The sequence below is a fragment of the Kogia breviceps genome, chromosome 9 (assembly GCF_026419965.1).
Source record: "Kogia breviceps isolate mKogBre1 chromosome 9, mKogBre1 haplotype 1, whole genome shotgun sequence".
NCBI lineage: Eukaryota > Metazoa > Chordata > Mammalia > Artiodactyla > Physeteridae > Kogia > Kogia breviceps.
In genome coordinates, this window is record NC_081318.1 from 12,142,440 (window position 1) to 12,167,676 (window position 25,237).

Below are 25,237 nucleotides of genomic sequence, written 5' to 3' on the forward strand. Positions count from 1 at the left end.
ACGTGGGCCTCTCACTGTTGCCGCCTCTCCCGTTGCGGAGCGCAGGCTCAGCGGCCACGGGTCACGGGCCCAGCCGCTCCGCGGCACGTGGGATCTTCCCGGACTGGGGCACGAACCCGCGTCCCCTGCATCGGCAGGCGGACTCTCAACCACTGCGCCACCAGGGAAGCCCTGCAATTCTTAAATGTACTGTTTTGCTGCCCCCTGCTGTAGGCAGTGATTTGAGCAGAAGAGAGATTTGAGAGCTGAATATAACTTATTACTGGGGCGTCACAACCGTTGAGAGAACAGAGGTCTCAGGTCCAGTGGAGTCCTACAGGAGCAGTTTGGAGATGCATGGCAAGGAGAGAAGCAGCAGAAATCATCTGCGAGTAGAATCTATGCCTGAGGAGGAGTGAGAGACTATTATCAGAGGAATGAATGGAAGAGACACCTATTGGATGGGAATGGAGTTGAAAAAGACACTTATTTCTGGGCAACCAAGAGGGTCCTTGATGGCCTGGACCAATATTCCCCCCACTCTGGGTAGCTCGTATGGCTCTCAAGTCTTACTTATAACCCACTTTTCCTCTGACTTACCTTCAGACCTCTCAGAGCACAGACCTCTCATTCTCACCCACACGCCGAGCTCTTTGCCAGCTGTGTGCTGTGTATTCATGGATGTGACCCTTGGGACGCTGAAAACACTCTTACTGGTGAATGACTGATCTGTATAACAAACATCCTCTGGCATAAAGGATGCCAAAGGAGAAACGACTTTTTACTACTGGTTACTGCTTTCTGTGTCATAAGAAATTTTGCCTACCTTCAACTCACAGAGGTGTTTTCCTCTAGAAGATGTGGAGTTTAGCCTTTACACTTAGGCCTATCATCCACCTCAAATTGATTTTTGTTTATGATATGAGGTATCAATAGAGTTCATTTCCTTCCATGGGCTCATCCATTTGTTTCAACTTTATTTGTTGAGAAAATTGCTACCTTAAGGCATTGAAATTTTCAACGCATAAACAGATATCTTTCCATTTTTAATATTTTCTTTAGTTTCCCTTTGTGACATTTTGTAGTTTTTCATTGAACATCACTTGCTAAATTTATTTGTTATTGATGCTATCGTATATGGAATTGTTTCCTGAAGGTTATTTTTCAGTTGTTTGAAATTTGTATAAAGACACTTGATTTTTGGATATTGACCTGGTATCTTGTGATCATTCTAAATTCACTCATTGTTTCTAGTTGAGGTTCATTGATTCCTATATAAATAATCATGTAATCTGATCATTTCACCTCTTCCTTAACAATATTTAGGACTTTTATTTCATTATTTTGGGCCCTATGATACTGGTTAAGACCTCGGTATAACGTTGAGGAAAAGTAGTGAGAGAAGCATCATGCCTTGTTCTCTCCTATAGGAGGAAAGTGTCCAATATTCACCATTAAACAGGATGTGAGTTGTAAATTTTTCGCTGATAATCTCTACCAGGTTGAAAGAGCTCTCTTCTATTACCAGTTTGCTGTGAGTGTTCATGTTGAAAGAGTACCGGATTTTGTCAAACGTTTTCCCAGCATCTATTGAGATGGTCAAATGATTATTATTCATTATTTTGCTAATATGATGACCTACATTGATGTTTGAATGGTAACCCATTGTTTCTCTGGCAATAAATCCACTTGGTCATGATGCATTACCACTATATATGTATAAACACATACACATGTGCATACATACATATACACATATTCTTTTGGATTGGGTTTATTAATATATCGGGGAGAAGTTTTTTCATCTGTGGTCATAAACGATATTGTTCTATAATATCTTTGTCAGATTTCGGCATTAGGGTTTTGCTGGCTTTATATAATGAGTTATGAAGTGCTTCTTCCTCTTTTGTCTTGTAAAAAAAATTAGGTAAAGTTGGCATTGTTTTTTTCCTTAAATGTTTGATAGAATTCACCAGTAAAGGAATCTGGATTTGTAGTTCCTTTGAGGGAATGTTTTTGATAAAGAATTCAATTTCCTACATATCAGGTTCTTCATATTTCTAATTTCATGTTGAGTCAGTTTGGTAAATTGTGTTTTTCAAATAATCTCAATCTAAGTTGTAGAATTTTTTTGGCATATACTTATTTATGATATTCTATCACTTTAATGTCTGTTGTGTCCATATTTTCTTTTTTCATCATTGATATGATAATTTGTGTTTTTTTCCTTTTTGTCTTTTTTTTTGTTTTTGCGGTACGCGGGCCTCTCACTGTTGTGGCCTCTCCCGTTGCGGAGCGCAGGCTCCGGATGCGCAGGCTCAGCGGCCACGGCTCACGGGCCCAGCCGCTCCACGGCACGTGGGATCCTCCCGGACCGGGGCACGAACCCGTGTCCCCTGCACCGGCAGGCGGACTCTCAACCACTGCGCCACCAGGGAAGCCCATAAGTCATTTTTAAAGTGTTCTTAAACACTTTTTCGCAAACATTTTTCCAGATTTACATGAAGCTTTTTCTATTTATAGTTTCTTTTTTAAAACAATAAATTTATTTATTTGTTTTTGGCTGCATTGGGTCTTCGTTGGTGCGCGCGGGCTTTCTCTAGCTGTGTCCAGTGGGGGCTACCCTTCATTGCAGTGCACGGGCTGCTCACCGCTGTGGCTTCTCTTGTTGTGGAGCATGGGCTCTAGGCACACGGGCTTCAGTAGTTGTGGCACGTGGGCTCGGTAGTTGTGACTTGCAGGCTCTAGAGCGCAGGCTCAGTAGTTGTGGCGCACGGGCTTAGTTGCTCCGCAGCATGTGGGATCTTCCTGGACCAGGGCTTGAACCTGTGTCCCCTGCACTGGCAGGCGGATTCTTAACCACTGCACCACCAGGGAAGCCCCTCTCGTGAGGTCTTGATTAAGAATTCTGGGAGGGCAAGGAAGGGACGTTTTTAAAGATTTCAGATAGAGGCTATATTGGGAGCTGCAGGGCTGGGGTGGGTTTGTGCACAGGTGGGTTGTGGCCGTGCTCCACTGTGATGCTACCAGAACAGAGGTACAAGGCTGTTTGGTTGGGGTGAGCCGCCTTCACAGTGAGAGGAAACTGCCCCTTCTCCTCTCGAGAGACACTGTAGCCTTCAGATATGTCTCCTCTCTGAACATCCTTTTCAACCGTAGAGTAGTAAATCAGCCTCAGACCCTGCCCTGGGTCCTGCCGGTACCAGTACATGGCGTTGTAGCCCAGATTCTGTTTACACTCCAGGGTCGCATCCCGTCCAGCCTCAGCGAGCAGGAATCTCATTTGGTAGATTTCAGCATCCATGGGTCCTGTGGGGTAAAGATACAAACGTCCAGAAGGGAGGCTGACACTATCGTGAGAAGAGGGTGCTTGAGTGGGGATCTGCATATACAGGATCGGATGTTACTGTCTGGGTGTTGGGCTCACCTGCTCCCAGAAGACAAAGGGCCACGTAGCAGAAGGCCCAGCTACCCATGGCAAGGACTAGGTATTTGTAAAGCTCCAGACACAGACTCTGAGAGAGGCCAAGGGAAGGGGCTGGGAGCTAGGGCTCCCCCTGGCTCAATCTGCAGAACTGGTAATTGCTATAAGGTGACTGACTGTCACAGCTGATTTTGCACATGGGGAACTAAGGCTAAGAGAGATCAAGACACTTGCACCTTCTCTTCTGCCTAACAGAGCTCTTTATAGCCCTTCTAAATGGACAAGTGCCCACATGGTGAGGAAACGGAATCCCCCACTTCCTGGTCAAAGTCACACTCAGAATGCCATGTGCCTGTGCATTCATTGTGATGAAAACTAGGAAAGGAAATGTCTACAATTCTCAGAGCCTATTGCCTGTCTACGAACTGCTCTGTTTCCCACCAAACTCCCAACACAAGAAAGGGTTCAGATGTTGTTTTATAAAATAGAGCCAATTCTCTCTGTACTCTGTATTTATTATAATTGGTACAGTAGAGATGGTGTAGTGGCTACTCCAGCAATTTTAGCAATAATAAAGGGTCCTAAACCCACCCTCCCCCATGGAGGTGGATTAGAGCAGGGTTCTGGCCCTGTTGAGTAGCAGCTGTGTAACCCTGGGCAAGTCTCTTAACCTCCCTTTGATTTGGTTTTCTCATCTGTAAAATGGGTATAATGAGTATCTACTTCAAAAGTTACTGTGAATATTATATAAATATAGAAGTTAGAACAGTTCTTAACACAGAAAAAGCACAATATTTGTGTTTGCTATTATTACTTTCTGGACCTGTTGTTTAATCTAGAGGATTTAGGAAGTTAATACTATGTCAAGGGAATTCAGATATTTACTGACATAGGATTGTGCAAGCTAAAAAAACTATTGTTCCCCAGCGCTGAACTGAAACGTATACAGTGAGCTGTGATGTTCATTGCATGACATCATTTCTTCTCAAGAATCTTTGATAAATAAAAATACAATCATAGATTATTTCTTATCACCTGTTGTTATGTTGGTAGTTAAATGTTTTGTTTTTATTTCTGGGGTCATCTGTAATAAAAGACAATTTTATGATGAAACTTGGCTGGAGTCTGGTGGCTCAGACACTGTTGCTTCCACTTTCTGGAAGAAAGGTGTCTGTGTGTGTGTGTGTGTGTGTGTGTGTGTGAGAGAGAGAGAGAGAGAGAGAGAGAGAGAGAGAGAGAGAGAGAGAGAGAGAGAGAGAGAGAGGAAGTGATGTAATGATTGAGAATGAGAATCATTAGAAAGTGCAACCCTGGGGTAGAACGCTGAGAAAGAATGCTGGCTGACAGGTTGCTCCCAACCATTGGGTGCAGGCTTGGCTGTCAATCACATCTGCCAAGTTGAGGCTCTCACTCCTCACACACGGACCCCTTTGGTAATTCGGTAAATCCTAAGGATCCATTCTCAGAATAATGTTTTAAACTCAGAAAATAGAATACATAGTAATACAAAGGACACCAATTATTCTGAAATGCAGTTATCACAGTATTTTAAATGAAATTTATGATATTAGTATATACACATATATTAGTGTATTTATGATATTAATATATACACATCTTTAAAATTCATTTAATAAAATATATCCTGGTGAGTCTGAAAACTGCCATGATTTCCAGTAGTGAGTACTGGGAGTAATGACATAGAGTAATGACATTACTCTATGTAATGTGATATGAAAATACCTGGGACTTTCATATCAACTGTAATCTATATCAAGTGTAATAATATGCAAATAAATGTATGCAAATATGTGCACATACCTGTGATTTCCTTTATTGACTTTGTCACAGGTTCTACTAACATTGCTATGGTTATTTATCCATCATGAACTAAATGCTGTATTTTTAGTTACAGATTAGTGAAAATACAGATATATTTTCCCCAGTCAAATTCATGGATTACTGAATGCTATCATTGCACCCCTTGGAGGTCCATGGGTCTGAGGTTAGAAATTTCTGCTCTAGAAGAGAATATTCTTTGTGCTGAAATACATGGACAGGAAGCATTAGGAAGTTCATGTATCCTCAGAAAGATTTTGTCTACAGTGCAAGTTCAGATTTGTTAAATGTGTTCTGTCTTTAAATATTAAACCGCTTTTTAGACTGATTTACAAACCTAAGGTATGACAACAACAGGACTTACTATGGTTGTGTTCTAGTCCTGGGAATATGATTCCATTTCTATATGTACCTTCCTATCTACCATCTTTATTATCAGTTACCTTCCTCATCATTGCTGCCCTCACCATCTTTGTTATAATGATGTATGTGTGATTCTTGAGGGGCATTATTGGAATAGAGAATGACAGGGACACAGTGTGGCACAGATATACTTTCTTGCATGAAACAGTGAGGTTTATTCTCAGAAACCCTGTAACCAGAGAGAATATCCCCTAAATGGAATAGTAAAAAGATTTACAAAGAATATACTTTAAAATCATCCCTTGTAGGGCTTCCCTGGTGGCGCAGTGGTTGAGAGTCCGCCTGCCGATGCAGGGGACACGGGTTCGTGCCCCGGTCCGGGAAGATCCCACATGCCGCGGAGCGGCTGGGCCCGTGAGCCATGGCCGCTGAGCCTGCGCGTCCGGAGCCTGTGCTCCGCAACGGGAGAGGCCACAACAGTGAGAGGCCCGCATACCACAAAAAAAAAAAAAAAAAAAAATTAAAAAAAAAAAAAATCATCCCTTGTAATAGCGTGTGTACTAATTCTGAGACACTTTAGATCCCAATTCTGTCTTGTTGACAGAATTTTAGACACTTCTAGTGGATTTAAGATCCTTGCTGCACTCGTTGTTAAATAGTGTCATGTTTCAGAGGTAGCTCAAAGGAGTAAATAATAAGAAAGTTTATGTTGTTACAAACTTTTTCCCATATTGCAAAAGATTTCACAGCCTGCTCCATTTCCATGCCTCTAATGCAGTTATTTCATATCTGGAATGCTTATGTATTTTCAAGAGAAACCCTGAAAGGCTAAACCAAGAAATTAATAAAAATGGTTACCTAGAAAGGCAATGAAGAAATAGGGTAGAGACGACAAGTTGAAAACAAGAGCAAAAAGAGGCATTTTCATCAGAGTATATGGCTAATCATATTAAAAGCAAGCAATCTAAACGATCCAATCAAAATAGGGAGATTTTCAATCTGGATACTGAAAGCCAAGGAACATTGGATTAATTTGGTAGCAGGACGAGGAGAAAGTTGTAGGACTAGAAACCTGGATGAAAAGGTCCATGGGAAGAACAAGAAGAGAACTCACAGACTGACCCGCAAAGCTGCAACACCCAAATGTTCTCTGTGTGTCATGTGCTTCACTGTCAAATATTCCCCTTACTTATCTTTTTTTTTTTTTTCGTTGTGCGGGCCTCTCACTGTTGTGGCCTCTCCCGTCGCGGAGCACAGGCTCCGGACGCACAGGCTCAGCGGCCATGGCTCACGGGCCCAGCCGCTCCGCGGCACGTGGGATCTTCCCGGACCGGGGCACGAACCCGTGTCCCCTGCATCGGCAGGCGGGCTCTCAACCACTGCGCCACCAGGGAAGCCCCTCCCCTTACTTATCTTAACTCAATTGTTTATTTCCATAAGGAAACAGTAAGTCTTCTTATAGTGTACATTGCAGAAGTTTCATAACTTTTTCAGTATGTTTGAATCAGTCACTTTTACTTAAAAGCAGAGCAGTACTAACGGTCACATAGAAAATGAGGCTGGTCTTGTGATCTCAGGTACAGATGCTGGTGAACTAACTTCTGGAGAAGAGGTTGAGACATCAGTTGAGAAATATAAAGACTAAATTGAAGTGGGCTAATGTGAAGTCTTGGCTGAAAATATTTTAATCAAGAAATTCCTTGTGAATATTAAAAGGTACATTCATAATACATTTCTTAAAGTAAATTTAGGAAAAACTTAGGAAAAAGTCAACAAAATATATGTAAGACATGTTCAATAAAAAATACAGATCAGGGCTTCCCTGGTGGCGCAGTGGTTAAGAATCCGCCTGCCAATGCAGGGGACATAAGTTTGAGCCCTTTTCCAGGAAGATCCCACATGCTGCGGACCAACTAAGCCCGTGTGCCACAACTACTGAGCCTGCGCTCTAGAGCCTGCGAGCCACAACTACTGAGCCCACGTGCTGCAACTACTGAAGCCCGTGCACCTAGAGTCCATGCTCCACAACAAGAGAAGCCACCGCAATGAGAAGCCCATGCACCGCAACGAAGAGTAGCCCCCGCTCGCTGCAACTAAAAGAAAGCCCGTGCGCAGCAACAGGGACCCAACGCAGGCAAAAACAAACAAATAAATAAACAAATAAGTAAATTTAAAAATACAGAGCAATGCTGAGACAATTCAAAGACTTCAGTAAAGTAGCATGGGCGGATTTGGGGGGAGGGGAAAATATTCTGTATCTTGACCACCATACTGGTTACATGGGTCTAAAAATTTGTCAAATGTACTGAAATATATGCTTAAAATGGGTGCACTCTATTGTGAGTATGTTATGCTTAAAAATTCCTTTTAAAACTTGTGTAATTCTAGGGACTCCCCTGGTGGTGCAGTGGTTGAGAGTCCGCCTGCCGATGCAGGGGACGTGGGTTCGTGCCCCGGTCCGGGAGGCTCCCACATGCTGTGGAGCAGCTGCGCCCGTGAGCCATGGCCGCTGAGCCTGCGCATCCGGAGCCTGTGCTCCGCAGCGAGAGAGGCCACAACAGTGAGAGGCCCGTGTACCGAAAAAACAAACAAACAAACCAAAAAAAACTTGTGTAATTCTAGTATTCAGGACTGAGAGTTGCTGAGTTTCTTGCTAAGGTGCTCGGGCAGGGACAGCTGTGAGAAGCAGCCATGAACCCCTAAGGACCCTCTGGGTCTGGATCAATGAAATTTGCTGAACCAGGTGATCAGGGTCCCCACGAAAGACAGGCGACCTGCTGATTACCCTTAACCCTGAAGGCACAGCTTTGCCAGGTGAAAAGCATAGAACTACATTTTAAAATATTGTTAGAAACCCATCAAGCTTATATCCTGTGTCTTTCCTTTGCCAGAAATCCTGCAAACTGGGGAATCTGAGCCCTCTTTACAGCTGCCTTCCCCTTCCTCCTGTCTGGGTTTCTACCAGCTGTTTTAAACAGCCCTTTCTGCTCACCCAGAGTTACCATTTACAAATTTTTCCTTCTGGTTCATGCTCTTTCAAGGCGGGTTTCTGTTAGCCCCTACCATCCTGATATACCACTTATTTCCTGAGCTGGGTCCGCGATGAGTTTGTGTTCTAGGAAGAGCTAACGTGCAGCACTGTGGATTGGCTGCTGGCGCAGAAATACAGTGCTGAGTCCCCTGCCTCAGTGGACTTGACTTCCAGGCTGCAGGGTAGGTTTTTGGGGCAGTGAGCTGAAAATCGCTGTTTGAACACATCTGTATCATCCACAATGTCTTCATTCTGTAAGTAAACCAAAAACTCAAACCCTTCTTCTAGCTTCTTACGATACCAGTAAACATAACTATGTCCTTTTCTGGGGACACAATGCATCTTTGCTTTCTGTTCTTTTCCTTTGACCAGATGTCCAGGACTCTGTGTGACCTTAGTGTCCATGCAGCCTGTGAGGAAAGACACAGAAAGTTCAGAAAAAGCTCAGGAAGGAGACTGGATTTGCGGCCACAGGAGAAAGTTCTGAGAGTGGAATCCAGCAACTTCACAACATGACCTTACCTGCTCCCCAGAGAAAAAGGGCCACACAGCACAGCAGGCTGAGGCACATGGTTGGCTCAGGGCAAAAGCAGGGCAGGTGGCTTTTCCTCTAAGGCTCCTCATCCCCCATCAGCAACGTCCCTGTGACGTGGTCGCTTCCCGCGGTCATCGGAGTCCCCATGTACCTGAGACTAACATTACATAGGCTGGGAGGGCAGGGAAAGCTGGTGAAACAACTAGGGTGAATTTCAAACTGCTTTTATTCTCTTTTTCCTGATTCTGCTCTTTCATTATTTAAATAAAATCACACATCATTAATTTATTTGCTTTTTGAATTTGTCAGTTTGTCTCCTCCCTTCACTCTCAGGCAATGAACAGTACAGCTGGCTGTATGTCAATCATAGCTTCCACTGCACTTACAAAATCAGATAGCAACTATTTAAGTTAAAAAATTAAATGTTGAACTATACAAAACAATGTGTACGACGATTACGCAATGCATCTAAGGAAACACAAAAAGGAATGATCTTGCCTGAACCAATCAACTTAGGAGTTAGATTATCACTAAGGATTAATTCCCTGTGTTATTTTTCTAGATTTTTTTTTTTTTAAATTAATTTATTTATTTGGTTGCACCGGGTCTTAGTTGCGGCACGCAGGATCTTCGTCGCCGCGTGTGGGATCTTTCATTTGCGGCTTGCGAACTCTTAGTTGCGGCATGTGGGATCTAGTTCCCTGACCAGGGATCGAACCTGCGCCCCCTGCATTGGGAGTGTGAAGTCTTAGCTACTGGACCACCAGGGGAGTCCCTCTAGATTTTTATTATTCTTTTTCCACCTCATCCAGGTAACTGTAACCTTGAAGTTTATACTTTTATTCACTTGCTTTCCATTACTGTTTTTAGCACTTATGTAAGAATCTGTAATTTATATATTATTTAATGTTGTATGTCATTGAAATTTATCTAAGGGGGATCATTCTGTTCATATTTTTTTTCTGGGACATGTTCTTTTTTTATTCAATGATATTATTTATTCTATGATATTAATTCATGTTGCATATAATTTTAGATAATTCAATTTCACTAATATGTAGGATTCCATTCTATTTGTCAGAATTTATTATCCACTGTGGAATTAATGCACACTGGTGTGTTATTTTCCCTAGATTTTGCTACTGCAAATAGGACTGCATTCTTACATATTTATATAAATATATCTTATATATATATTTAAAGATTAGGTGAAAGATTTTCTCTGTACCTGGTAATGTAGAGATCAAGCATTAGGGTCACCATGACAACCTAACATAATAAAACAAAATGCTTTCTAAACTATTTAATTCAAATAAATATTCATGAGTGTTTTCAAATGTTCTACATCTAGGACTCAATAGGCATGTAATATTTCTTGAATTTTGCCAGTATAATAGGTTAAAATGGTATCGCACTGTAGTTATAGTTCACATTTTTATGATTGCTAAGGAGGCGGAACATAATGTTTGTATTTATAGGCCACTAGTGTTTTCTGTACACTGCCTTTTCCTTAAATTTCTTTTTGGTTGATTAGCTATTACTTATTTGTAACAGTTCATTATATAGTCCGGGTACAGACTTTTTCATTTATTTGTGTTGTTAATATCTTTTCAATTTGTGACTGGTGTTTCAGTCTTTGTAATACGTTTTTGTTGATATTCCTTTTTTAGGAGAGTCTATCATTCTTCTTTGTGAGAGTATGCATTCTTTAATTCTTTATAAGCAATGCTCCTATAGCACAAGCTCATAAAGATATACTCCTATATTATTTACCAGACAGTTAACATTTTGAATGTTACATTTAAGCATTTAATACTTTTAGAATTTATTTTTGCTCGTGCTGTGAGAAAGAGTGTAAGTTATTCTTTCTTTCTGTGGATAGCAACTTGTCCCAGAAGACCTTATTATATATTGCATTATTTCTCTACATACACGAGTGATGGCTCTGTCGTATAAAAAGTGCCTATATATGCTCAGGCCTATTTGTAATCTATTATTTTCCATTTGTCTATTAATTTTTACCTTTTTCATTATTTACTTCACTTTGTAATTCAATATTATCTTTCCTAGTCTCTCCTTTTCCACTTAAACTTCAGCTTAATTTTGTCAAATTTCATGAAAATATCTTCTGTGATTTTGCTTGGTGATGCATTGAATACATAGGTGATAGTGCAGAAATTGGCATACTTTTAGTATTGGTTTAACTTATTCATGATCATGGTGTATGTCTTCACTTATTTCAGATTTTTAAAATGCTTTCCTCTAAAATTTAATAATTTTCTGAACTAAAGTCTCATTTACTTAATAGATTTGTTTTTATGTATTTTTTGTTATGTTAGTATTTGTAAATGGTCTCTCTCTTTAAAAAATATATTTTTAACAATTGCTCATATATGGAAATAAACTTTTAATATTTATGTTAAATTCAGTAAACTTATTACATTTGTTGTTATTAATAATGCAATGCTTCTTTAGATTCCTTTGGTTCTTCTAAATTTGCCATCTGTCTTTAATCACTTTTTTTCCTCTTTTTCTCCTTCCCACCGTTTTTTCTTGTTCTACTGGCTAGAAATGCAGCACAATCTTGATTAGCAATGATGGTGGCATTCATTTATTTATCACTTATGTTTGGGACAAGTACAGGTACTGGATATGCGGTACAAGCTATGGGAGCTACAAAGTGTGAGATCAAATCCCCCTATTTAAGGAGTCACTGGCAGGCCAGGATATCTGCAAATCACTCTCTCAGCTGTTACTGGACCAGGTTCATCTTGGCTAACACACAGGAAGCCCAGCTGCTGAGATGCCCAGGTTTGCAGCAGAGAAGAGGTTTGTTTACAAGGCAGCCAAGCAAGGAGATGGGAGAACAGATCTCAAATCCCCTCTCCGAAGCCAAGGGGCTCAGGGCATGTATGTGATAAAGAAGCAGGGCTGTCTCAGGTGTGAGGAGCTTGGGAACCATGGGGAAAGGTGATTGGAAAAAAGTGTGTTAATTATCATCCTGCACAGGGGTAACTAAGCTACCAGCCTCTGTAGGCTCATAAATGAAAGCTCTTAGCATGATCTGAGGGTGAAGTTTTTGGTCCTGATGTCAAAAGTTACCAAGCAGCCACGTGTTCACTCCCAGTTGGAGGGTCTCTGGTTCTATCCAGTCTTAACCAGCTCAGCTTGGACCAGACACAGCTGACTCTCGGCTCAGCTGAATTGCAGGCAGCTGACTCCAGACGCTGGAGAATAAGTGGGACAAAACATCTCATGTTTAGGCTTAGGTGCCCCTTGGAGGCCATGCAAGTCTTGAAACAATCTTGATTAGTGAAGGCAAGCGAACTGGATTTGACTAATCATTACCCACGGTTCCACAACCTCTACCTAAAGGTATCTACCCGAGTTCCCTGAAGCATCAAACAACTTCTCAGATGAAGGAGGTCTGTGCTGGTCTCTAGGCTCAGACGTGTTTTACAGAAAGACCCACATCACCCCCTAGTGGTCAAAGTTGCAAATCTTTTTCCCACTTGGCCCTTCTAATCCATGGTGTGGTAGTTCTCTCAATGCTCCCCATCTATGGTCTCTTGTGTCTAATCAAGTACCAAGTCCTTTGATTTTATTTCCTGTATTTTAAATCTCTCATTTCCCAGTATTTTTTCACTACCACCATTATCATCGTAGCTACACTGTCGCCTGCCTGAGCCACTGCATTTATAACTCTTTTCTCAGCCTCTGCTTTTTGCACACTGTCTATTGTTTCACACTGTAGCCAGGATGATTTTAAAAAACACACGTGGATGCACACACACACTCATAAGCTCAACAGTAAACACTAGCGTGATTTCTACAAGAGTCAAATACTTAAAACCTCAATGGCAGGGCAAGGAGCATCTGAGAACACCCTGTAACTTCTGCTCAAATTTTCTGTGAACCTCAAAGCATTATTAAACATTAAGGCTAAAAAAGCTCAGTGACTCCTATTACATCGTGTGTTAAGCTCCATATCATATACCTTGATTTATAAGGTCATGGAGGGTCTGATGGGTGATGTCTGTCTACCTGTCTCCTGTCTCACCTGTGTTCACCCCCTTCCTCACCCTGCTCCTGTCACATTATTACATCTTGTCATTCATTAAACACACCAGTTCTTTCCCGCCTGAACCGTTTTTCATGGGACCTTCTATCCGTGCTTATCTGTTCTTTATCCCCGGCCCCACTTAATGAACTCTAGCTCATCTTTAGGATGTCATCGTAGACGTGACATTCTCTAAGGGAACTGCTCTGTGACTCCCTTAGGTCTCCCTGGGTCATAAAAAGTAGCAACTGGGTTCATATAATACCCTGCCCATGCGCTGAGATAAGGGCCGAGACACCAGATCCCAACAGATATTATTTTTCCCATGAGTTTGAAACTTTAACAGAGCCACGGAGACAGAAGGTAGTGGTTGCTGAGGCCTTTTATGCCTGTCTTTTAGAGAGAAGACTTAGGAGCTCCTATGCCTTAAGGACATGGGAAGAGGGGTTCCTTCTCACTAAACTGCAGTTGATTCTCACTTCCCTTTGAGCTCAACCAGCATCCATCCCACCAACTCCCTTTAATACATAAGTTACTGTTTTAAGCAGAATTTGTTAGATTTTTGTTCCTTTTATCCATTTTTCACAGCTTTATTGAAGTATAATTGATGTACCAAAAACTGTATATATTTAATTTATACAGTTTAATGAGTTTGGAGATAGCATACAACCATGAAACCACCACTGAAATCAAAGTAATAGACGTATCTATCACTTCCAAAAGTTTCCTTGTGTCCCTTTGTTTCATTTTATTGTCTTTTCTGCTAAGAACACTTCACGTGAGATCTACTCTCTTAAACTGTTAAGTGCATAATACACTATTGTTAACATTGTTAATATAAGCACAATGTCAGATGTAGTATGTCCTAGAGCAGATCTCTAGAATTAATCTTGCATAACTGAAATTTTATATCAGTTTAATATCTCTCCATTTCCCCCTTCCAATTGACCTTGGCAGCCACCAAATGGCAAAATTTCATTCTTTTTTATGGCTGTGTAGTATTCCATTGTATGTATATATCACATCTTCTTATATCCATTCATCTATTGATGGACATTTAGGTTGCTTCCATATCTTAGGTATTGTAAATAGTGCTGCTATGAACATGGGGGTGCATGTATCTTTTCAAAGCAGTGTTTTCATTTTCTTCAGATATGTACCCAGGAGTGGGTTTGCTGGATCATATGGAAGCTCTATTTTTAGTTTTTTGAGGAACCTCCTTACTGTTTTCCACAGAGACTGCACCAATTCACATTCCCAACAAAAGGGTACTAGGGTTCTCTTTTCTCCATCTTTGCCAACATATGGTATTTGTGGCCTTTTTATGATAGCCATTCTGACAACTGTGAGGTGATATCCCATTGTGGGTTGTGATTTCCATTTCTCTGATGAGCAATGATGAGCATCTCTTACATGCCCATTGGCATCTGTATGTCTTTTATGGAAAATTGTCTCTTCAGTCTTCTGTTCGTTTCTTAATTGGGTTGTTGTGTTTTTCATATAGAGTTGCTTGAACTGTTTAGATATATTGGATAGTAACGCTTTATCGATTACATAGCTTGCAAATATTTTCTCCCATTCAGCAGGTTGTCTTTTTGTTTGGTCAGTGGTTTCCTTTGCTGTTCAAAGCTTTTAAGCTTTGTTGAGCTTTGTTATTCAGTTGAGACATCAGTTGAGAAATGTAAAGACTAAAATGAAGTAGGCTAATGTGAAGTCTTGGCAAAAAACATTTTAATACATAAATTCCTTATGAGTATTAAAAAGGGCATTCATAATACATTTCTTCAAATAATTTTAGGAAAAACTAAGGAAAAATCCAACAAATATGTGCAGGACATGTTTGATAAAAAAAACTACAAAGCCATGCTGAGAGAAGTTAAAAAGACCTCAGTAAAGTAGCATGGGGGCATGTTTGGGGAGGGGGAAATATTCTGTGTCTTGATTGTCATGTGGTTACGTGGGTGTAAAAACTTGTCAAAGTGTTTTGAAATATATACTTTAAATGGGTGCAGTTTATTGTGGGTATGTGATGCCTCAAAATTGCTTTAAACACTTATATGATAATAAGTGGTGCTGGGAAACCTGGACAGCTACATGTAAAGGAACGAAATGAGAACACTCCCTAACACCACACACAAAAATAAACTCAAAATGGATTTGAGACCTAAATGTAAGGCCAGACACTATAAAACTCTTAGAGGAAAACATAGGCAGGACACTCTATGACATAAATCACAGCAAGATCCGTTTTGACCCACCTCCTAGAGAAATGGAAATAAAAACAAAAAAAAACAAATGAGACCTAATGAAACTTAAAAGCTTTTGCACAGCAAAGGAAAACATAAACAAGATGAAAAGACAACCCTCAGAATGGGAGAAAATATTTGCAAATGAATCAACTGACAAAGGATTAATCTCCAAAATTTACAAGCAGCTCATGCAGCTCAATATCAAGAAAACAAACAACCCAATCCAAAAATGGGCAGAAGACATAGACATTTCTCCAAAGAAGATATACAGATTGCCAACAAACACATGAAAGGATGCTCAACATCACTAATCATTAGAGAAAGGCAAATCAAAACTACAATGAGGTATCACCTCACACTGGTCAGAATCGCCATCATCAAAAAATCTACAAACAATAAATGCTGGAGAGGGTGTGGAGAAAAGGGAGCCCTCTTGCACTGTTGGTGGGAATATAAATTGATACAGCCACTATGGAGAACAGTATGGAGGTTCCTTAAAAAACTAAAAATAGAACTATCATACGACTCAGCAGTCCCGCTACTGGGCATATACCCTGAGAAAAGCATAATTCAAAAAGAGTCATGTACCCCAATGTTCATTGCAGCTCTATTTACAATAGCCAGGACATGGAAGCAACCTAAGTGTCCATCGACAGATGAATGGATAAAGAAGATGTGGCACATATATACAATGGAATATTACTCAGCCATTAAAAGAAACAAAAATTGAGTTATTTGTAGTGAGGTGGATGGACCTAGAGTTTGTCATACAGAGTGAACTAAGTCAGAAAGAGAAAAACAAATACCATATGCTAACACATATATATGGAATCTAAAAAAAAAAAAATGGTTCTGATGAACCTAGGGGCAGGACAGGAATAAAAATGCAGACATAGAGAATGGACTTGAGGACATGGGGAGGGGGAAGGGTAGACTGGGACAAAGTGAGAGAGTGGCATGGACATATATACACTACTAAATGTAAAATAGATAGCTAGTGGGAAACAGCTGCATAGCACAGCGAGATCAGCTCAGTGCTTTGTGTCCACCTAGAGGGTTGGGATAGGGAGGGTGAAAGGGAGACACAAGAGGGAGGAGATATGGGGATATATGTATATGTATAGTTGATTCACTTTTTTATACAGTAGAAACTAACACACCATTGTACAGCAATTATACTCCAATAAAGATGTTTAAGAAAAAACAGTCCAACAGTTCATGAACTGTTTTCAAATGTTCCACATCTAGGACTCAACTGGCACTTACTATTGTTTTAATTTTGCCAGTGTATTAGGTTAAAATGGTATCTCACTGTAGTTTTAGTTTGCAGTTTTAGGATTGCTAAGGAGATTGATATTTTGTATATTTACAGGCCACTAGTTGATTAGCTATCATTTATTTGTAGCAGTTCTTTATGTATTCTGGATACCAAACTTTGTCATTTTTATATCTTGCTAATATCTTTTCAATTTGTTGCTTGTGTTTTTACTCTTTATAATTGTTTTTGTTGATATTCCTAATTTAGTAGAGTCTATCATTCTTTTTTGGGAGGATATGTGTTCTTTAATTCTTTATAAGCAATGTTCCCATAGCTCAAGTTCATAAAAATGTACTACCATATTATTTTTAAAATAGTTAATAATTTAAATGTTGCATTTAAGCATTTAATCCTTTTAGAATTTATTTTTGCATATGCTGTGAGAAAGAGTTTAATTTTTCCTTCTGTGGATACCACTTGTCCCAGAAGAACTTGTTGTAGAGTGCATTATTCCCCTACATACTTGCAATGATAGCTCTACCATATATTAATTGCCTATATATGCATGGTGCTATTTTAAACCTATGATTTTTCATTTGTCCATTTATTTATGCCTTTTAAATTATCCTAAAATAATTAAAATATTATTGATAATAATTAAAATAATTGATAATAGTTAAAAGAATTTGACGATGAGACAGGGAATTCACGTCACTTTGTACTTCTTTAATATTATCTTGAGTATTCTTTCCTCTTTCTCCACTTAAATTTCTGATTACTTTTGTCAAATTTCATGAAAATACCTTTTGTGATTTTGCTTAGTGCTGCATTGAATACATAGATGATAGTGCAGAAATTGGAATGCTTTTAGTATTAGTTTCACTTATTCATGATAATGCCATATAACTTCACTTATTTCAGATTTAAAATGCCTTCCTCTGAAATTTAATAAGTTTCTTAATTGCTTATCTTCTAATAGATTTGCGGGGTTTTTGTATTTTATATTTTCTGTTACTATTTGTAAATGATCTCTAAAAATCTATTTTTCAACTGTTAGTTGCTAGTGTATGGAAATAAACGGACATTATTTTAATTTTAGTTAACTTACTAAATGTTGTTATAAGTAATGCAAGGCTTCTTTAGATTCCTTTGTGTCTTCTAAACTTGCCATCTGTCTATAATCACTTTTTTCCCCTTCTTTTCTCATTCTCACCCCTTTTCCTTGTTCTACTGGCTGGGAATTCAGCACAATGTGGAATAGAAATGGTGGTGGCATTCATTTACTTACTTACCAATTACGTATGACTAGGACAACTATAGATACTGGATACGTGGTACATGCTATGGTCGTTACAAAGTGGAAGATTAGATCCTATTTTAAGGACGTATTAGCATCCCAGGATATCTGCAAATCATTCTCGCAACTGTTACTGAACGAGGTTCATTTTGCCCTAAGCGCAGGAAGCCAAAATGTTGAGACTCTGATGTTTGCAACAAAGAAAGGGTTTATTCTCAAGGCAGCCAAGCAAGAGGATGGGAGAAAAGACCTCAAATCCACCTCCCCAAAGGCAAGGGGCACTGGGTATTTATAGGGTCATGAATGAAGAAGCAGGATGGTCTGACGTATGGGGAGCACGGGGCACTCGGGAAGCTTGGGGAAAGGTTATTGGAAAAAGGGGCACGAATCATCTTTCTGCACAGGTGTGACTAAGCTAAAGCCTCTGCATGTTCGTAGCAGAAGGTGCTCGGCAGGATCTGAGCACGGAGTCTTTGGTGCTCTGAGGTCAAAATGTCACCACGCAGACGCTTGTGCATGCCTAGGAGGGTCGCTGCTTCTAACCAGTCTTAACAAGTTCACCTCAAACTAGACACAGCTGACGCTGGGCTCAGCGGTACTTCGTGAAGTTTCCCGGAAAATAACTCAGGCAAACGTCTTATTCAGGCTACGTGCCCCTTGGAGGCAGGTCTTAAAACAGCCTTGATTAGTGAAGGCAGATGCAATGGATTTGACTCATCATTACCCACTGTTCCAAACCACTACCTAAAGGATCTCACCACCTGAGTTCCTGCCCTCTATGCTCAGAGGTGTTTTACAGAAAGACCCACATCACCCCCTAGAGGTCAAAGGGGCACATTTCTCACATGCCCTCTGGTCTCTCGGCGCCTTCACCCCCTGCGTGGGGAGTGGGGAGTTGCTGGTTCCGCACTGCGCAGCCGGGCCCCCCAAGTATCGGAGCAAACCAGGAAACACGCGGCCGTCGGTGTGGTGGCCTGCTGGGGTACCGCAGAGACTTACTAGTATTTAGTTGCGCCAAGCAGTCACTAACTCCATTGACTGGTGTTATTGATCTGTATAATTAACCTTCTCAACCTCTTGCAGCCACATTCAAGGTGAGTGGACCCCTCAGGTCTCTGTCCTAAGTTCTCTGCTCTCTTCTTTGTATATTCTATCATCAAGGGATCATAGACACTTTCAGTCTTCCAGTTATGGAAATTGTCCTGGATTTTTACCTTCATCCAGATCCTTTTTTTTTTTGAGTCCCTGACTTGTACATACAACTGCTTTCTGCATATTTCTGGTCGGACTTCTGTCTCAGAGGCGCCCCAGTGGGACGTGAATCGTGATCTTCTGTCCACTGGGTCCTCCTAACCATCTGGCTGGTGCTCCCAACCATCCTCCCCATATATTGCCTCTAGTGTCTAACCAGTTGCTCCATCCTTTGATTCTATTTCCTAATTCCGTTTTACATCTCTCATTTCCCCATGTTTTAGCACCACTATCACTGTCCTAGCTTCACTGTCGCCTGCCTGGCCGGGCAATGGCATTGGCTGACTCTACTCTCTGCGTCATCCTTTCCACGCCGCCCACTGTTGTTTCACACTGTAGCCAGAATAATTAAAAACAAAACAAAACAGTGCACACACACACACACACACACACACAGCAAGAACAGCAAACAACAATGACTACAGAAGTCAAATACTTAAAACCTCAATGGCAGGGCAAGGAGTATATGAGAACTCTCTGTATCTTCTGCTCAGTTTTGCTGTGAACCTCAAACTGTTCTAAAAAATTGTCTATAAGAAAACCTCAATGGCTCCTACTAAATTTTACGTTAAATTCCACATCATATATGTTGAGCTTCCTCAATAATAACTTCAACTAAAATCTTTCTAAGGATATTTTCAAACATCTTTTGCCCTCTATGTAATGAAGAGAAAGTAATGTTTCTGGTAAAAGGACACACAAATCTTGATGTAAAGCATATAAGAATAGTTTTTAGCGTTTTCACTCATATCTTTCCCAAAGGGAGGATAAATTGATTGTCAGCAGCAACTAGTCATAGTCCATTTTTGTTAGAAAAACAGAAGAATCTTAATTGATTTTTAAAAAATGGAACCAGAGAGAGAATTACAGATACAAAACCAGTAAGATATTTAGAGACTATTTGAAATTGACTCTTGATCACTCAAAAGTGTCCAATTGCTTTGCTTTCTGTGTTGCAGAATGGAAACACAGGGAAGCGGCCAATCAAATGATTACCTTCAGACGCCTAAGGCGTATTATATGCTGCAGCAATTGTGCTGAGAGTCTTGTAAACCAGTTCCAGAAATTATTTTTGTGACATGTGGAATTTCAATGCCAGTTGACTCACAACCTTGTCAATCTCTTATGTGTAAAGTAGGGTATTGAGTAAGAAATGGACATTCAGAATGGTGACATCCAAGGATATGGAAGACTTAAAGCTCTTGACTCCCTCAAAGCCTCTGAAATTCTCCCCATGGCCTCTATTACTGGAGAACACTGTGCCTCTGTTGTTTGTTTGTGTGTGTGTGTGTTGGGGGGAGGGGGAGATAAGAGTCTATCTCTTACTCCATCCATCACTGGCTCTCAGAGGCGAACTTGGTTTCAAATACAGCAGAGCCCAGAGAGTAGAATATAGACTCAGAGCACAAAGACAAAGCATTACACTTTAAAAACTTCCCACTTGTATCATGAAAAATTTGGAGGTAATGTAGGATTTTATTTTCATGGTCCTATTTCAAGGAGGACAGGACACAAATTTGGACAGGATTATATTCAGTACTACTGTAATAGTAGTAGTAGTACTACTGTTATATTCAGTATACCCTACTCCCCTAAAATAACACAGGTGTACAGCAGGCTGACTCTGAGCTGCATTGGAAAAGGTAAGTTCGGATGCAGCATCCATCCATGCTGACACTGGAATATGATCCTCTTATGCTTAATGTAGAGGAAGAAAATAAATGACAGCTTGAGATAGAGATGTTATCACTTTCTAACTATGTTTCATGCCAGAGCCTAAAATGCTCTTATCTTTTCCTTGCTGTTGGTGAAGGAAGCAGTGAGATATTTAAAAAATACTTTACTAGTTCTCTAGGCTGGAAATGCTGACACAGCAGGGGGCTGCTACTAAAATAGGTCCCTGGTTTCAGTGGAAATGAACAAAGTCTGAGGGCAGGTGACTGAACTTACGAGGGGTATCTAATCACAGTAACAAATGGACATGGTCATCATGTGGATATAAAGTGGCAGCATGTCCATTGCTGAGTTGGTTCCCATTTTTTCTGTTCAGTTCCATCGGGTCAGGGACAAGGTCTTGCCTTCATGTCTTCATTTTCACTCTTGGAGTCTAAGCACCAACTCCCTGGTTCTCACCATATGATGCCCTTCGTCCTGCTCTTTCACAGACTGTAATCCCTTCAGTTATTTGTTTTATTTTTCTCTCCTTTTTGATCTCATACACCTAGGATTTGATTAGTCTTAACCCTTGGCTCATAACACACAGGTATTGTTCATTGATGCATGTTATTTATTTATTTAAAAATACAGTGGGTACTTATGCAACATCTCCCCCACTCATCCAATGTTATGCAAGGTAGACCTTGACAATATTTAAATATTTAAACTGTGTGGTTTACCCCCATCCCATCTCCTGCCACTCCCCATCCAAGTCCCATATTAAACATCATCCTGAACTTGGGTCATGACCCTCCCTTGCCACTGTGTGTTGGTAAATGTTTGACAACCAGCTCTCTGGAGGAAAATACAAGCCCTGATTTGTGGTGTCTGCTGATTACTGTGGCGTAAGCATCCCTACTATGGCTGATTTCAAGCTATTAGCATGATTTCACTGACATTAAAGTTGGGAAACTTGAGAACGAGAAATGGAGCTGGAGGAATTAGGCTCCCTGACTTCAGACTCTACTACAAGGCTACAGTAATCAAGACAGTATGGTACTGGCACAAAAACAGAAATATAGATCAATGGAACAGGATAGAAAGCCCAGAGATAAACCCACGCACATATGGTCACCTTATCTTTGATAAAGGAGGGAAGGATATACAGTGGAGAAAAGACAGCCTCTTCAATAAGTGGTGCTGGGAAAACTGGACAGCTACATGTAAAAGTATGAAATTAGAACAATCCCTAACACCACACACAAAAATAAACTCAAAATCGGTTAAAGACCTAAATGTAAGGCCAGACACTATCAAACTCTTAGAGGAAAACATAGGCAGAACACTATACGACATAAATCACAGCAAGATCCTTTTTGACCCATCTCCTAGAGAAATGGAAATAAAAACACAAATAAACAAATGGGACCTAATGAAACTTAAAAGCTTTTGCACAGCAAAGGAAACCATAAACAAGATCAAAAGACAACCCTCAGAATGGGAGAAAATATTTGCAAATGAAGCAACTGACAAAGGATTAATTTCCAAAATTTATAAGCAACTCATGCAGCTCAATAACAAAAAAACAAACAACCCAATCCAAAAACGGGCAGAAGAACTAAATAGACATTTCTCCAAAGAAGATATACAGATTGCTAACAAACACATGAAAGAATGCTCAATATCATTAATCATTAGAGAAATGCAAATCAAAACTACAATGAGATATCATCTCACACCGGTCAGATTGGCCATCATCAAAAACTCTAGAAACAATAAATGCTGGAGAGGGTGTGGAGAAAAGGGAACCCTCATACACTGTTGGTGGGAATGTAAGTTGATACAGCCGCTATGGAGAACAGTATGGAGGATTCTTAAAAAACTACAAATAGAACTACCATACGACCCAGCAATCCCACTACTGGGCATATACCCTGAGAAAACCATAATTCAGAAAGACTCATGTACCAAAATGTTCATTGCAGCTCTATTTACAATAGCCAGGACATGGAAGCAACCTAAGTGTCCATCAACAGATGAATGGATAAAGAAGATGTGGCACATATGTACAATGGAATATTACTCAGCCATAAAAAGAAATGAAACTGAGTTATTTATAATGAGGTGGATGGACCTGGAGTCTGTCATACAGAGTGAAGTAAGTCAGAAGGAGAAAAACAAATACCGTATGCTAACACATATATATGGACTCTAAGGGAAAAAAATGTCATGAAGAGATTAGTGGTAGGACGGGAATAAAACACAGACTTACTAGAGCATGGACTTGAGGATATGGGGAGGGGGAAGGGTGGGCTGTGACGAAGTGAGAGAGTGGCAGGGACATATATACACTATCAAATGTAAATTAGATAGCTAGTGGGAAGCTGCCGCATAGCACAGGGAGATCACCTCTGTGCTTTGTGACCACCTAGAGAGGTGGGATAGGGAGGGTGGGAGAGAGGGTGATGCAAGAGGGAAGAGATATGGGAACATATGTATATGTATAACTGATTCACTTTGTTGTAAAGGAAAAACTAACACATTATTGTAAAACAATTATACTCCAATAAAGATGTTTAAAAAAAAAAAAAAAAAGTTGGGAAGGATGTGTACAATGGGCCCTCATGAGCTGGTAAAAGCCAGTTCCAGCAACAGCTGTTTCTCGCTTTACTTTTAATGTAATCTTTTTCTAATATATTTGAGGTTGTGAAAATTATTTTCTTGATTCAGTTGTTTTTAGCTTTATAAAAACGGTGTCATGCTTTACAACATCTTACCAGGGTTAGTGTTTGTAGTTGGTACGTTATTGCTAAGATTACCTATAACGTTGCTCATCCCTGTACCGCATTCATTTTGACTGACGTATGTAGTTTTCCACCACATGGACATACCACAGTTTATCCATTCACTCTCTTGTCAATGCACAGGTGCCTTGGTTGCATGTTTTGCTATTGTGAACAGTGCTGCTGAGAACAGATTTTTATTTATGCCATCTGATAAGCACATGCAGAAGCTTCCTTGATGTAGTGGATTTGTTGGGTCATGGAATAAAGGAATGACCAACTGTATGAGTTAATGCCAGTGTTTCCAAATTGTCTGCATCACGTACGCTCACAGCAGTAATCCTGTGGATCCAGACCCCCTCTAACAGTTTATATTTCTGAGCTTTTTATATTTTGCTAATCAAATGGGTATCAACTTACATATCATTGCATTTTGCTTCCTGTTTCCCGATCACCAGTGGAGTCAAATATCTCCTCATGTGTTTATTGATCATAGATGATTCTTCTATTAAGTGTATGTTAATATCTTTTGCTTATTTTTATCAGGTCATACAATATTTGTGGTCAATGTGTGATTTTTCCTAGAAAGGGATTTTTTTGAGGGGTTTACACTCACTGCTCCACTTACTCTCTTGTGGCTTCCGACAGAACTTTCTAGTTTTGTAGACAAGACTTGTTGTCTGAAGTCTTTCTTATTATTTTTTTTGTTTGAAATTTTTTTTTTTTTTTTGACTAAAAGTAAAAGATAGTTTCTGAAATGTTACAATTACCAAGTCAGGCCTTCAGAAATGAAGATATTAGCATCTACCAAGATACTAAGTGAACAAGAGATCACAAGATAAAACTTATGCAAAATAAGGCATGGATGAGTTCATAGGCAACAACTTTTATCTTTGACACAAATCTTAGTTTTATATATATATATATATATATATATATATATTTTTTTTTTTGTACACGGGCCTCTCACTGTTGTGGCCTCTCCCGTTGCGGAGCACAGGCTCCGGACGCGCAGGCTCAGTGGCCATGGCTCACGGGCCCAGCTGCTCCGTGGTATGTGGGATCTTCCCGGACCGGGGCACGAACCCGTGTCCCCTGCATCGGCAGGCGGATTCTCAACCACTGCACCACCAGGGAAGCCCTAGTTTTATATTATTATTACTATTATATACTTATTACAGTATTTCTAAACACAATTTGGAAAAGGAGAGTAACAATCTTGGTATTTTGTAATTTAGACCAAGAGATACCAGAACAAATAAAGTCACCAGATATCTGCCTTAAGAAAGACACTGTATACATTCAACAGAAATAATCAGACATGACACATGATTCAAATCTGAACTTAAAAAAGGACTAAATAATTGGCCTGTAAGGCAAAATTGTTTGAAGACATGATATATCATACTTCATTTGAGGATCCTAGTTGTTCAGATGGCTGGAAAATATAGTCTAGGATCTCCAAAATTTCAAAAAATATGTTCCCCTCTCCTCCTTAAAGAAAAGTTTGAC

At 40.1% G+C, this 25,237-nt stretch overlaps 2 gene segments (V, D, J or C); both read right to left on the minus strand.

Moving 5' to 3' along the window:
• LOC131762178 (T cell receptor beta constant 1-like) overlaps positions 1-25,237 on the minus strand; it is a 169,299-nt gene that overhangs the window by 62,399 nt on the left and 81,663 nt on the right.
• Positions 1,746-3,468, minus strand: LOC131762964 (T cell receptor beta variable 19-like). The segment is given in 2 exon segments: positions 1,746-3,288; positions 3,407-3,468. Coding segments are annotated over 2 exon segments (405 nt in total).